The sequence below is a fragment of the Hevea brasiliensis genome, chromosome 6 (assembly GCF_030052815.1).
Source record: "Hevea brasiliensis isolate MT/VB/25A 57/8 chromosome 6, ASM3005281v1, whole genome shotgun sequence".
NCBI lineage: Eukaryota > Viridiplantae > Streptophyta > Magnoliopsida > Malpighiales > Euphorbiaceae > Hevea > Hevea brasiliensis.
This window is the reverse complement of record NC_079498.1, coordinates 4,817,099-4,832,725: the sequence shown is the minus strand read 5'-3', so window position 1 is coordinate 4,832,725 and position 15,627 is coordinate 4,817,099. Positions and strand designations below refer to the sequence as shown.

The 15,627-nt window shown below is 35.8% G+C and overlaps 1 protein-coding gene across 7 annotated transcripts; it reads right to left on the bottom strand.

Annotated features, from left to right (window-relative positions):
* Positions 1–6,996: 6,996 nt before the first annotated feature.
* LOC110634702 (interactor of constitutive active ROPs 3) lies at positions 6,997–13,534 on the bottom strand. 7 transcript variants are annotated; one of them, XM_058148282.1, is made up of 6 exons: positions 13,342–13,534; positions 12,812–12,899; positions 11,895–12,003; positions 10,043–10,211; positions 7,441–9,139; positions 6,997–7,348 (listed from the first exon to the last, which is right to left on the bottom strand). In XM_058148282.1, the coding sequence occupies exons 3-5, from the start codon at positions 11,912–11,914 to the stop codon at positions 7,451–7,453; spliced, it is 1,878 nt and encodes a 625-aa protein (XP_058004265.1). In that variant the 5' UTR covers positions 11,915–12,003; positions 12,812–12,899; positions 13,342–13,534; the 3' UTR covers positions 6,997–7,348; positions 7,441–7,450. The 7 variants fall into 7 exon arrangements, with proteins under 7 accessions (XP_058004265.1, XP_058004263.1, XP_021639506.2 ...); XM_058148280.1 differs by having other exon boundaries at positions 12,816–12,899; XM_021783814.2 differs by having other exon boundaries at positions 10,043–10,214; positions 13,342–13,533.
* Positions 13,535–15,627: the final 2,093 nt, after the last annotated feature.

Here is a 15,627-nt window from a genome sequence, read left to right as displayed (position 1 = left end):
TTCTTAGTCAACAAGGCACCATTGTTCAACATTCTTGTCCTCACACCTCTCAACAGAATGGGCGAGCCAAACGTAAGCATCGCCATATTCTTGATTCAGTACGTACTCTTCTTCTTTCTGCCTCATGTCCAGAAAAATTTTGGGGAGAAGCAGCTCTTCATGCTGTTTATATTATTAACCGTCTTCCTACCTTGGTTTTTCATAATTTATCTCCTTTTGAAAAGTTGTTTGGACAACCTCCTGACTATTCCATCCTTAAACCTTTTGGATGTATTTCTTTTGTTCTTTTACAACCTCATGAACATACCAAATTAGAACCCTGTGCTCGTCTATGTTATTTTCTTGGTTATGGCATTGAACACAAAGGGTATCGTTGTTGGGATCCTATTTCTAATAAGTTACGCATCTCTCATCATGTTACCTTTTGGGACAATACTATGTTCTCTTCTCTTTCCAAATTTCATCACTCTGTCAACACTAACTCTCTATTTTTCACTGACTCTTCCAAAGAGCTATTTCCAAGTCCTGATCAAGGTGATTGTGATGTGCTCAATATTAGCCCAACTACACCTGCCTCTGTTGAATCTGCACCAGTTGTTGATCCAGTACCTGCGCCTGCATCTCCTCTTAGCACTACTCTTCGTCGTTCTATCTATGTAAGAGAAACTCCTCATTATCTTTCTGATTTTCACTGTTACTCCCTTCATGAGCCTCGTTCTTATCGTGAGGCAATTACTGACCCTCTTTGGCAGCAAGCTATGACTGACGAACTTCAGACTTTAGAGAAAACTCATACTTGGGATTTAGTTGATCTTCCACCAAACAAGACCCCTATTGGTTGCAAATGGATTTACAAAATCAAGACCCATTCTGATGGAACTATTGAATGCTACAAAGCTCGCTTAGTAGCCAAAGGGTACACTCAAGAGTATGGTATCAACTATGAAGAAACTTTTGCTCCAGTGGCCCGATTAACATCTATTCGCAGTCTCTTAGCTATTGCTGCAGTTCGTAAATGGAAACTTTTCCAGATGGATGTCAAAAATGCTTTTCTTCATGGTGATTTAACAAAAGAGGTTTATATGCATCCTCCTCCTGGTTATCATTCTCCTCATAAGGTTTGCAAACTTCGGTGAGCCTTATATGGATTAAAACAAGCTCCCAGGGCCTGGTTTGCCAAATTTAGTTCCACTCTTGCTCAACTTGGTTTTCTCTCTAGTCCACATGATTCTGCATTATTCACTCACCGAACTGACAGTGTTATTATTCTTCTGTTGCTTTATGTTGATGATATGATAATAATAGGAGATGATTCATCTGGTATTTCAGAGTTACAACATTATCTCAATCAGCATTTTGAAATGAAAGACCTGGGTTCTCTCAGCTACTTTGTGGGTCTTGAAGTTTCTCAAAATTCTAATGGCTATTATCTATCTCAAGCCAAGTATGCAACCGACTTACTTTCTCGAGCAGGCATCACTGATAGCAAAACAGTATCAACCCCATTGGAGCTCAATTGCAAACTTACACCTCTTGATTGCACTCCTCTTGATGATCCTACTTTATATCGACAGCTTGTCGGTAGTCTTGTTTATCTCATAGTTACTCGACATGATATTTCATATGCTGTTCATCTGGTTAGCCAGTTTATGTCTGCTCCTCGCTCAACTCATTTCTCTGCAGCACTTCGAATCCTTCGTTATATCAAAGGCACTCTTTTTCTTGGTTTGCACTTTTCTGCTACCTCCTCCCTAGTATTATCTGGCTACTCTGATGTTGATTGGGCTGGTGATCTGACAGATCGTCGCTCTACAACTGGTTATTGTTTCTTCTTTGGTCATTCTCTTATCTCTTGGCGTAGCAAAAAGCAAACTGTTGTTACACGTTCTAGCACAGAATCTGAATATCGTGTTCTTGCTGATGTTACATCTGAATTACTTTGGTTACAGTGGTTATTAACTGATTTGGATGTCCCTCATTCTTTTGTCATAATGTTTTATTGCGATAATAGAAGTGCCATACAGATTTCTCATAATGATGTATTTCATGAACATGCCAAACACATCGAAATTGATTGTCATTTTGTACGTCATCATGTTGCTCATGGCACCATATGTTTGATTCTTGTCTCCTCTATCAGCCAAACCACTGATATATTCACCAAAATGCATCCTCCAACTCGCTTTCAGGATCTCTTAAGCAAACTCAAGTTGGCACCTGTGCTACCACCTTGAGTTTGAGGGGGGGTGTTAGTATAATTATAACAATTAGCATGATTATAAGAGATATGTGTAGCATAATTATAATAATTATTATTCTTGTCTAAATTAGCTCATATTCTCATGTATAAATAGATGTAATATATTTGTAAATAAGACACAGATAAATACACAATCCTTTCATTCATTACTTGTATTCTTTCTTCTAGCATAGCCGAATGCCAAGTGAGAGGTCAAGATGTAGAGAATTCAACAGAGTCTCTTGGAGGATGAAGGATGAAGCATGGTAAAGCTCAAACCAACTTCTCATTCTCTTTTAGCCATAAGGGTCAGCTCTCATTAAAGGCCGGCTCTTGTAACACTAGAGATGCCATGCATCAATAGCTAGCCGCCTAGCCCAACATGGCACCCCTCCACATGGAGCCAACATCATCACACAACTAACAAAAGACCACATAGCACAGTTCTTCTTCACGTCTCCCAATTGTTAAGACCAAAACACAAAGAAATTATGTACACTCCAACCAGAACTAGGAAGGAAAACCCATACTCCGATTAGAGAAGAACTTTCTCCTACTTGGAAGGGGCAGGAAAAAGCCTTATATTAACAGTAAAAAGAACCTCAAATAAATAAACAGAGACAAAGTTTCTCTCTTTAGAAATTAGGGTAAGAATTTAATAATGTGTTTAAATTCTATCTTTTTCACTATATTAATTTAATAGAGAACTACATATATGATTAGATCCACTGTGATTGATGCTGATGGGATTAGGAGAGGACAATTAATTAATGTTGGACCATACTGAAGATAACTCCTATAGTGCCAATTAAACATGCCATCAATTCTATAAACTTTACACTAAAAAAAAGAAATTCCCAATTTGAACTAGTAGAAATAAGAAGACATTCTTCACCAATCAATTGATTGTTTACTTTGGAAACCATTACCAAGTTCAAAAAAGATGCACAATTTCAAAGCAAGAAAATGTAGAAATTCTATCAATGGTGAAGTCAAAGTTTGCATATTTTGCGTTTAGATGGTGGAGTGAGCACTAGTTGCAATATTCACTCTCAAAAATATTAAATTAAACCAGAGTTCAATAGCTACTACATGTGGGCTGAGTCACTCTACATATCCGCATGGAAGGAAGGTTGAAGTGATGGGCTATAGGAGAAATTGCAAGGTAGACCGTAGAATTTGAACAATGTGGGAAAAATAATATTTTGACATGAAAATTTTATTTTATATTTTCAATTATTTTTTATGTATTAATATTAAAATTTTTAAAATTAATTAATATTTAATTTAAAATAATTGATAAATTTACTTAAAATTCTTTTTATTATACAACAATTCTATGCGTAACTAAAATAAAACAACCAATTGGGTATTACTTGAACCTATTGAAAAAAAGACAGTATTAAAAATGACTTGAACTTGTCAATGAGAATTGATTTAGTTAGTAAAATCCCAATAAGTTGAGAGGCCAAGTTTAATCAATCGTCTCTCTTAGTGGGTGATATATGAACTTCACTATAATTTTTTGATGATGGTATGTCCTCCCTGGACTAATAGCGTTCCTTCACCTAAACTTTTATTAAAAGAAAAAAAAATATACATTGACTTGAACCTGCAACCATCCGAAAAGACTTGTCTCCATTTACCACTTCTGTTCGCTATGTGTACCAACCAGAATTAGACTATAAATCAACAGAAGGGTAGGATTTGCTCAATGCTGTTTATAGAATTGCTATATCGATGGCATTTTCAATGTCTCATTATAGCTGCACCAGTTGACAATGAGAGGAAGGGAGCTGAAAATGCTCCATTATACAAGTAGTCAAAATCTGTAACACCCCAAAATTTTAAATTTTATTATTTTATGAGTATTATTAATATTTTTATTTTATTTAAATTTTAAGAAATTATTTGAGATTTTTCGGATTTTAAAAATCGGGTTCGATTTTTCGAAAATATAAACTTTGATGATTTTTAAAAAATTAATTTAAAGGCCACGTGGCAAAACTAAAAATATATTTGAAGTCTACGAATTTTTCTGAATTTTCTGGAATTTTTTCAGAATTTTTGGACCTCGTTTTCGGTCTCGAGGCAGAGTAAAAATTCAAAATTTTATATTCTGAATCGAACCGGCCTTATTGGACCGATCGAATCGGACCGATCGAATCGGACTGATCGAATCAGACCGGCCTTCTTCTTCCTTTTCTTCCTCTCCTGCGCGCGTTTCTCCTCCTCCCCTTCTCTCTCCTTTTTCTCTCTCCTCTCCTCCCTTGCCGCCGCCTCCTCCACCCACCACTCCGTGCGCCACCTCGGCCCCTCCCACGGCCAGCCGCCACCTTGAACGCCGGAAAACGACTCCAGAAGCGACGCGCAATGCGCGAGCGACTGTTCGCCTTCCCGGCCAAAATCCTGCCTATCCGGCCACCAATCGGACCGGGTCTTGTGTCTAAACCCATCTACTCGTCGAAAACTTTCCATAGACACCAAGAACACCGAAATCCATCGAGCGGTTTGTCCAATTTTTGCCCGGGAAGTTTTAGCCCATTTTGACTTTCGGGCTAGATTTCTCGCAAACCGTGAACCCCACGAGAAAACCGAGAGTACCAGAGCGCTTCACTCGTCGAGAGCTTCGCGGGGATATAAATTTCAAAATTTTTCGACACCGTTTTTCGATGGGTCCCACGGAACTTCGCAGTGTTTTTCCGAGCATTAAATGAGCTTAGAAAATTCTGAAAAATTTATGTACTAACCCCTGTGTTGTGGGCTTCGTGTAGGTATCCTCAACTCGCGGAATTCGACAGTTGTCCGGGTAACAGACCCGTTACCGGAAAAGTCTCCGAATTGGATCGAGGTTTTGGCTACCCCCCATTGTCAAACGTCCCGAGTGCGTCCCCGGAGTCGGAATCGGCAAAGGTAAACCCGAACCTTGCTTTTTCGTAATTTTCTAGTGCTTAAATAGGATTAAAAATCCATAAAATATTCGTGATAGCCCAGAAAATTATGATTCTTTTTGCAATAGCCTAGTAATATTGCTAAGGACCGCGGGGCAAAGTTTTAGAATTTTTAGAGCTTGTTTGGGTAGTTTTTGCAAAAATGATCAATTATAAGGACTAAATTGAAATTTTACATATTGTGATAGATGATTGATTTGATGGGCCCAGGAGGGGCTGTGTGATGAGATTGAGTTGTGGATATATGGGTTGTGAATATAGAAGTGTGTTTTGAGCCATTGTGCAGGTTGGGTAGGTCCTAGGTATAGGGGAGACTCTGCCGAATTTTCGGCATGACTTAGGACGTATTTGATCTTTTCTTGATTTGTATTGAGTCATTTGTATTAAATAATTGTAATATAATTGTCAGGTGAGCCGAGACAGCCTTCTTCCTCCATGGCCTTGATGACCGTTGTCAAGTCTGTGAGTAAAATATTAATTTTAATTGTAATTTCACTATTATTATATGTTCAAACATGCCCATGCATCACTTATATGCATATATCTATGTAGATAAACTTTAGGCATGATTTATGTTGCATTCATAACTGTGAAAGTGCCATGTATGTTGTTGTGGTAATTTGGAGCAGTGTGCGTGCGTTGGCGTGCGTGTGATGTGGTGTGGACTTTGGATAGGACGGGTAGACACAGCTTGAGATCTTCGCTGGGACCCGGTCCTTCGGGGTAGACACGGCTTGAGTTCTTTGCTGGGATCCCGATTTGGTTATTAAGTGGAAGTCCGAGCTGAGTTCTTCGCTGGCACAGTTGGAATTAAGAGAGCTGTATAGGGGATCAGCTCCCATATATATATGATTGATATTGCTGGGTGCGTGAGTGCTCCAAATTACCTTTTTGATGTTATGATGTGAAATTATTGTTGGTGTTACATTTCACTCTACAGGGTGCATTAGTTTTAGACAGTTATAGAGATTATGGTTAAAATTAATATTTTACTCTCTGAGTCGAACGCTCACTCCTGTTCAATATTTTTTCAGGCTTCAGGAGGATTTTATTGTGGTTAACCTGCTTTTCTCCTTCGCAGGTTGTTTATCAATATTTGTGTAATTTTATTTACTCCTAGAATTTCCTCATGTGTTAGAAGTATTTATTTGATTTTGGTCTGTAATATTATTACCAAGTTGGACCTGTAAACGTATAATGATATGCATGTTTGATGGACTGGATGAGGGAGCTGAGCTCCCATATGTTTTTATGATGATATGAGTATGTGGAGGGTGAGCTGAACTCCCCAATTGAGTATTTATTGTGTTTACAGATCGGGTGAGTCAAAAACTCCCCGTTGAAAGGTCCATTTTATGGCCGGACTCTGTCCGGTTGATTTCTTGAAATTGGGCCCAAATGGGCCTTAGAGTTGGGTTAAGTGAATAGTTAGGCTTACTACGGGCCTCGGAGGCTTTAGGCTGGCCCAGGTCCTAGTGCCGGTCCGGCCCATAGGTTAGGTCGTGACAAAATCAAACCCAACATGGGACTCAAGTAACACAATCAGCTACTCATGTTTCAGGGGCCACAATTGCTGGCTGCTAATCTATTGGCCTCAGCAAACAGTTTCAAGTTTCAGAAACTTGAAACTGATTATCATTCCCTAGTGGAAAATGATCTTTTCAAACTACTATATTCAGTGTCTATTTAAACTCTCTTCCTAAAATCAACCCATATTATGAATGTTCTATACATTGGGATCCGGATCATAGCAACTAAAATATGAGCAGGGTCTAACTGTAAACATTACCAACTACTTCTCAGGAGTTCAAAAGCAATAGAAAGTAGCAGATTCTAAATTCATTTACAAATTTATAGACAAGCAAATTAACAAGACTATATCTTCAACAAAATGACTCCATAGCAAGTTTTGTTGCATATAAATAGATAGATAGATGCAACAAGTGAATGTTTTGCCATTTCTTTGAGTTGATACATCATCTCTCAGTTCCAAAGGGAACTTGTTAAGCCAATTTAAACATATCAACAGGCTGCAATCTGATGTTCATGGGTATAGGGAAATCAACCAGCATATACTAAGCTATTGCAGATAGGAACCTCCCAAGAGTGCTAATTTTGCTTGATAAAATGATTTGGACGGTGCGATCAACTGAGGCATCTGTCCAAGGGAGCAAATGAGTGATTAGGAGAAAAAGAATTTGTATCCAGTAAACAATATAATTAACCCAATTTAAGTAACATTATGCCTACATCAGGTATTCTATTTCTGTGGCTTCTTCCACAAGATCCCAATCTTTTTCAGCATATTTCCATTTTTCTTCTTTAGCAGATCATCATCCATGTCTTCGATGTAGGGTGAGCCAATATTTCCTGTAACAGGATTATAGCTGCTATCCAATGATCCTGTTCTCTCCATGAACTTTCCATTATTTCCTGTTGAAAGCATCGCTGCAGCTGCCTCTGCAGCCTTCCTCCATTGGTCAGACTGCACCTTTAGTCTTCTCAACTCTGCTTCCATTTCAGAGTTAGCTGCTTGTGCTGCCTCAAGCTGCTCAGTCACCCTTGCAACCCTTTTATTACTCCTGTCTACCTCCTCCATCACAAAGCCAAGCTTCATGAGAGCTTCTCGTTCTGCAGCCCTTGCAGCCTCTAGTTCTATGACCACCTTATTATTCATTATATTCCCTTGTGTTTCCCTTTTACCAATTTCCAACTTCAACATCTCATTTTCCTCCGCTATATTTTGTGATTCTGTCTCCTTATCCATTAAGCTTGCCTTCAGGTCAGCAACATTGTCCCTCAACTTTTTTAGTTCATTCTCTAGTTCACATTCTCCTCGGCATGATAAACTGTTCTTAAGCTTCATATTCAGATCTTCATTCTCCTCTGAAATTCCTTGCAATTCAGTTTCCTTATCCATAAGGTCTGCCTTCAACTCTTCAATATCAGCTTTTGCTTGCTTGAGTTCTGCCTCTAGTTCAGCCTCCCTGACAGCCCTGACAGCAGATCCAGATTTTATATGCTCCACCAGTTCATAAGCACTTCTTATCTGCATTGTGCTGTTAATTTGTTCTTCATGGCATTTGGTCTCAGCAACTTCTAGAGCAGATCTCAAACGTCCCACCTCAGACTTCAAAGATAAAAGCTCTGCCTCAAGCTGGTTCGCCTCCTGTGACCTTTGACTTTCAACAATGGTCTCGTCAGGATCATGATCATCTGCAGAATCTTGTGAAATTTTGCTGCTAGCATTATGAAGGTCCACCTCAAGTTTTCTAACAAGTCCTTCCAATAACTTAACACGTGCCCTTGACTGGTCTAACTCTGAAGCAATGGAGTTATAGGCTTCAATAGCTCTTGTGCCATCTGATCTGAGTGCCTCCACAGATTTCTTTGCAGTTTCCAGTTGCAGTAGAGTTTCACTAGCCAGCGCCTGGGCCTGGGCCTCCGAGTCTTTGCTATCCCTTAGCTGGTTTTTCATGTTCTCTACAAGAGAAAGAGTATCCATCAGATTTGATCTTAAGGTCTGGAGCTCCAGATCAGCTGATTCTGCATGTTTGTTCTGGGTAGCCTCAGATTCAGCTACCATCTCAAGCTGAACCTTAAGCTGCTGTATTTCACTCAAAGCAGAGCCCAAGGCAGCTGAGTCCACCAAGTGCTGATGCTGGATAGCCTCAAGCTCTGACTGCCAAGCTCTATCACGTTCTTCTGAGATTTTTTGAATCTCAACACCACGAGCCTCCTCAGAAGTAGACAGTTCCTGAAGTTGCTTCTGTGACTCTTCAAGCTTTGTAGATATTGCCAACAGTTGCTTCTTGGACTCCTCAGCATCTTGCAGAGCTTCTTTCTTCCATGATTCTGATAAATTTAGCTGATCCTTTGCCTTACTGAGTTCTTCATGAAGTTGAGAAATCTGAGATTCCAATTCAGATATTCTGCTTGGACGCTTCTTCTGGAAAAAGAACAAAGATGAATACTAAGAACATTTCAGCAAATCCAACAGCTCTAGTTAGTTTTGACACAGAGGACATGTTTGATCATATTATACTCTCCATTACATTGCATCATCAAAGCACATCTTAAATTCGAGGAAATGCAGAGAGATAATGATGGTGAAAGACTTGCCATAACACAGTTAAGAATGGTGAAATCAAACCCCAAAAATACAATCAGTTTGAAATGTACCAAAAAAAAATTGTATAGTTTAGTGATGTGCCTGAGATCATTATTGAAAGTAACTATCACTATGTACCAAATTTCTTGTTTCCCAAATCTCAAAAGCTGAAACAAAATGTTGCAGCTAATCCGAGTATAGGTATAAGGTCTTCGCAGGTCAATAAAAAGCTCAATTCAACTAGCAAGAAATCTATCATGAAACATTTCAATTGTTGTCTGTCATGGAAGGAAACCACAGACCAGTTAAATTTCTCCCATATAATTATATATATAATTCCATGCTAATGCACATATATGGCGATGCATAAAAGTTCTATCAGATCAATGAGCTCTGAATGGGAAATGGACTGGTCAGTGGTCTCCTTCCATGACACATAAGAATTGAATTGCTTTCATGATAAATATCGTGTTACTTGCATTTACACCTACAAGCACATATATGTTGTCAAAAGCCAAAAGCAGAAGAAACTAGATTGTTAAATATGCAGTTGTCTACCCAGTGCATTAGGATGGTTAATTGAGAAATTCATCATGGGATACCTGTTATATTTTTGAATTATAAACAAAAATGTCTGTTACAGTTAGGCTTCAATGTATAGCAATTTTTTTTCTGAAGCATGCAACACTCTATACATTGCGAAACTATAAGAAAGCTTGTGGGTTGCAGTTAATAGAGTACCTCAGTCACTGGGCTTCTAGGCGACCGACGGTCGATGGCTTTAGGGGTTCTATCTTTTGGTGTTCTAAGTTGATTTGATGAAGACGATGAGTCAGACTCTAGTCCAGTTGTTTTTAGTTGGCGTACAGCTCCAGGACGGACCTTTTGCGGTGCTTCTGAGGAGCCACTTCTGCTATTAAATTGGCAAATTACAACAGGATATGCAGTGAGTAAATTATACCAACAAGCATAGGTTTCTAGGAAAAACTTCATATCCACTGTCTCGGGAACAGTATATTGAGAGATCATGCATGATAAACTGAAGGTAACGATGAAGCTTCTAGATTATATTTATTTTATTTATTTGTTTATTTTGGTAGCAAAGGAGAGAAACAAAACACAATAAATTAGCTACACTCTACAAAGCCTTGCCACCACACAAAGGTCATCCTACATCAGCGTCTGGAGCTCTCTACAAAGATCATACATATCATGAGTGCCTAAGGCTTGCATAGATTATATACACATCTCCAATATAGAATTTGAATCAATGATTAGACTACAATTGTATTCCAAGTCCAACTGATGGCTGGACTAGCTAATTGAGCTAACATGGTGTCCAATATGGAATTGGGAGTCAATATTATGTGGACATTTGAGAAGTATTTCTACATAATTTAAGAACAATTTAAGAAAGAGCAATGCATAAGGCAACACTTAGAAGACTGATGATTGTTAACGAAAGCGAAGCAACACTAAATTGAAATCAGAAACAAGTTTATCCTGGATGTAAGGCCATTGATAATAATAAAATTGAACTCAATAAATCAAATTTCAAAAGTCTGTAAAATAATGCAAGTTCAATTGCTCAATCACCAAGATTTGGGGATCTTAACTGCTGCAAGTCCCTTAGAATCATGTGTAGGACTTTATAGGTTGGATTTGCTAACATTTCTCTGCTTCAAAGTTATTGCTATTAAGGAGTAAGATCAAGCTTCTGAATCTAGCTCTTTACCAAAAAAAAAAAAAGCTTTATTTTCAAAATTTTATATTTAAGACAAGTGACTAGCTTTGACCCAAAAAATAGTCTAGTATATATAGCCATGTCCATGGCCATTTTTGGACTTATTTAGAATTTAAATATCATGTCAGAATTAGGGTATTGGCTGTGAAGCATTATGTAACAACAGATAGACTGTTGAAAAATTACTCTTGAAATCTCATACACTTCCAAAGAAAACAATCTCACATCCAGTCAAATCAAAAGGCACTAACGATGCCTCCGCGTTGAAAGAACACCAATGAAAATTTTCCACAAAAGAAAAACCCCCATGAGGTAGAATAAATTGAGCTACAAGGATAAACCGATTTAATAACACATCATCTATGTGACAATAATTCATAGAGATTGACTCTCAACAATATAAAATTGCATATTTTAAGGACCACTGAGATGCCCCAGCACCGTCTCCGCTAAAAGAAGGAGACAAAGACAAGTCCTAAAATCTTTGTTCTGATAATGAAAGGAATAAACCACAATTCAAGGAGTATAGAGACTCTCACCACCAAAAATGGACACAAAATGTGAGTTGATATTGATTAGTGAATTGTATGGAGAAATACGACAGACCACAAATACATATGCGAGAGGTTGAAGGGTCCCAAAAAATCAAGAGAGAAACTTCACCAGCCAGGATATGAAAAACAATTAACAGCAAAGATCTTTACTGTGACCCATTCGCATTTAAATAAACCAATACCCTATAGGGATTAAAAAGAGAACAATCCACAGCAAAATCTAAAAGCATGTATTATGCACTTCTTAGATAACAATGCAACAACCAAGAGGAGCCTTTAAGGAGAAGAGAATTACCTTCCTTTTGGAGCCTGCATAATTTTAACTACCCTCAAGGGCACAAAATGAAAAATGGAGCTATTTGAGCTTTCACTACTACACTTCAATGCTCCCTGACCCACAAAACCTGTAATATACCGGAAAATATCTCAAGCTGATGAGACGAGAATCCAATGTGACTTCTCCATGTAGAAATAAATGATATCATGCAGGGCAAGCCAACAACCTCTTATCATCACATATGCAGCAATAAAGGTAAAAGATAATGCTGACCAAGGCAACACATTCATATGAAAATCACAGTAAAAAGTCGTAGTGCATATGTGCAACTATCAATTTGTGTACCAAAAAAGATTGGCAAAGTTCACCTTCTTTCTTTACACACATTCAGTGTGACTACCATCAGTTTCACGCTAACCTCATGAAGACCATTATTATAGCCACAGGGGTCCTACAGCTAGAGAGTCAGGAAGGGATAAAATTAAATAAATACCCCCTACCTAAAACAACTTCAGATACAGAGACTATAAGGGTAATTATGTAAGTTTATCCCTCCATTTTTGCCGTGAAATTAGGAACCTTCACTGATGTTAATTTGTGGGGTTAGTAAGATTTACAATATTTAAAAAGACATTTTTTCAAAACCCGCTCGATCGTGCACTCATTTTGTCTGGACCCTGACGAGAAAGCCAGGAAACCAACAGTAGTTACTAATTGCTTTGTTTCCAGGCCACGGAAATGCTTCCAGGAGAATATGTTCCTATCTTTTTTCACCCCGGAGAAAATATGTTCCTAGTTAGTAGTTAACAAGCAGTGCAGGGAATCATAGAATCAATTCAGTCTTCAATAACAGACAAGTGAATTAGAGAGAAAATATAACAAAAGAGCACATAATGTACAGAGAAATGAGAAAAATAAAACAAAAAAAATGCAACCAGCCTTTATTAGATTCGGTTTTGCATTTCTTCTTTTTCCCTCCTCCCTAGGTCGATTGAAGTGACAACACTACACTGTAAAAATACCCTGTTCCAAACTTCAAGCGTCAAGCTTTTGGGACTCGAAAATCGAAGGCATTATCAGATAATTGAAAGCCTTTTCAAGAAAACATAAATTCTCAACAAAAGAACTTCAAAAGGAACATAATTACTGTCAGAGGAAGAAAATGAAATTAAATATCTGAGCAAGTATTTTTAAAAAAAAAAAAAAGAAATGAAAGCAACTATAGTTTTGCTTTAAAAATAATTATTTTTAGCAGGGAGTAAAAATAATATAAGAGAAAAGAAAAAAAGGAGGGAGAATAAAAAAAGATTTTTCCTTGTTTGGTTTCCGAGAAAAGAGTGGGAAAGTTGGAATAATTTAAAAGATATTGTTATATACAAAAGATATTTTCTTTCCTTTCTCACATTTTCTTGGAGTCAGAAGCAAAAAGGAAAATGAGAGGAGGATAGTGTACAATATTACTGACCTTAAAGCAGCTAGAGAAGTAGAGAATGAGCTCGCTAGAGAATGAATGGGAGAAGCCAATAGAAGAAAACAGCCATGGATTGGAATGAAGCAGCTTCTGCTTGTGCTTCTTCCTCCTCTGTGCACAGATATCGAGACTCTTTTTCTCTAATTGTTTTTTATTGGAGTGGAGCGCATGTAAAAGGTAATACAAAACGGAATAAATTATAGAGTACGGCTCTGTCGTTTCATGGATATGTAAGATTAAATTGATTTTGAACAGGTTTTTGCGTCCGGGAGAGAGTGCACGTCAAGCCTAATAAATCATTACGTCATAATCATTTTGTTTATCGCCATAATCCCCTGTTTAATCAGAAGCATAATGGAAGGAGCTATAATATTATTATTTAATATTATTTTAATGCTACCAGACAAAGATCTTGCTGGCTAACACCCAATCATTTCAGGTTATGTAATAATTAAGTACCATGAAAGAGCAATTTCAGCAGAGATCTGTGGTCTAATTAATGATCTCCACTTCTTGCCTTGGAGCACCTGGCCTAGACGCCTAGGGCTTGATCCCTACAAAATACAATTTGATGGGCATGGGCAAGTAGATGCTGGCACTTCCGAGCTAAAAATTAAGAAAGGGAAATTTACGATTTGATTTTTAAATTTTATTTTATTTTATATTATATTTTAATCTTTAAATTTTGTAAAATTAATTTTTTAAATTTTTAATTTTATATTATATTATATTTTAATATTTAAATTTTAAAAAATTAATTTTTTAATTTCTTTAATTTTAATATATTAAATAATTCAATCAATATATTTTTAATATTTACGATAATTTTATTTTTTAATAAAAAGGTTAAATTATTTTATATATTAAAATTACATAACTGATTTATGATATAATGTAAAATTTAGAAATTAAATAATTAATTTTTAAATTATATGACCTAAAGTGTAATTAAGTGAATTAAATAATTAATTTTTTAAAATTTATAAATTAAAGTATAATATAGAGCAAAATCAAAGAGAAGACTCGAATTCATTTCTTTCATTTTCAAAGTGAAAAAAATCAATCAGACTTTCTCTAATTTGAAAATTTATATATATATATATATATATATATTTTTATATTAAATGAAATCGAATAATAATTAATGGGCTACACATCTTATACCTTAAAGATGAAGAGACTCGAACTCGATATATTTTCAGTTCCTATATCTTAAAGATGAAAGAAAATCAATTAAGCCATCCCTTAATTGGCATTTATATAGAATTAATTTTTGATGAATTGAAAATATAAATATATAAATTTTATATATATACATATAAAAAAATTAGTAAAATAGCTACAAAATGAGAAGGAAGCTTAAAAATTTGGAAATGAGTTATGGTAATTATGCATGTGACATATAATCAGAAGATTCATACGAAAATTGAAAAAAAAAAATCACAAGACTGGTATATTGCAATAAGCTATCCATAATCTCACTGTGTTTGAATAGAGGAAAAAAAAAAAAGAGAAAAATAATTTTATTTTTTATTACTTTGTGTTTATATTGATAAAAAAAATAAAGAGAAAAGAAAAATTTAAGAGAAAAATAAAATTTTTCTTATTTACTTTTATTTTATCTTTAAAATAAGAAAAAATATAAAAAATTATAAATATATCATATATTTTATATTTTTTCTTAATTTAGAGACTATTCATAAATTAACTTTTTTTAAAAATATTTTCTTAAAATGTATTTTCCTTCCATTATTGATATATATATATATATTTTTTTTTTTTTAATTTTCTTCTCAATATTTTTCTTCCTCCCCTCCCAACACAATGTCTAGTTGGACGCCTGGATGGTGCAGAAAGATGGTCAAAGTCAATCAATTATATAGCCCATGCTTTGCTCCTTCCATACCACATTATCCTTCACCAATCAAATAATATTATTCAGAACCCTACCCCATATATTTATTCCTTTACATATGTTTTAAAACTCTTTTTTATTTTTTTTAATAATAAAATTTTATAAATATAAAACATATTATTTTTAATATAATTATAATATTTTTCATACTTATAAATATCATTATTGAGACCCAATTTATAACTAAAACTTATTAAATTTAATTTTAAATTATTTTTTAATACATTTTAATTAATATATTTAAAAAAAAGGGATTTTATCAATAAAATTTTCGACAATAATACCAAACAGACTCTATACATGCAACACATTAATATAATAGCTCTATAATAACACGTGTAATGAGAAATAATACAGTGATTCTG

Bases quoted from the DNA above. Each gene is read 5' to 3' on its own strand.
- LOC110634702 (XM_058148279.1), bottom strand. From the start codon at position 11,914: ATGCAGGCTCCAAAAGGAAG. The intron at 10,215-11,894 runs GTAATTCTCTTC...CCAATTTAATAG, and splicing joins ATGCAGGCTCCAAAAGGAAG to CAGAAGTGGCTCCTCAGAAG. The intron at 9,140-10,042 runs GTACTCTATTAA...TTCTTTTTCCAG, and splicing joins CTAGAAGCCCAGTGACTGAG to AAGAAGCGTCCAAGCAGAAT.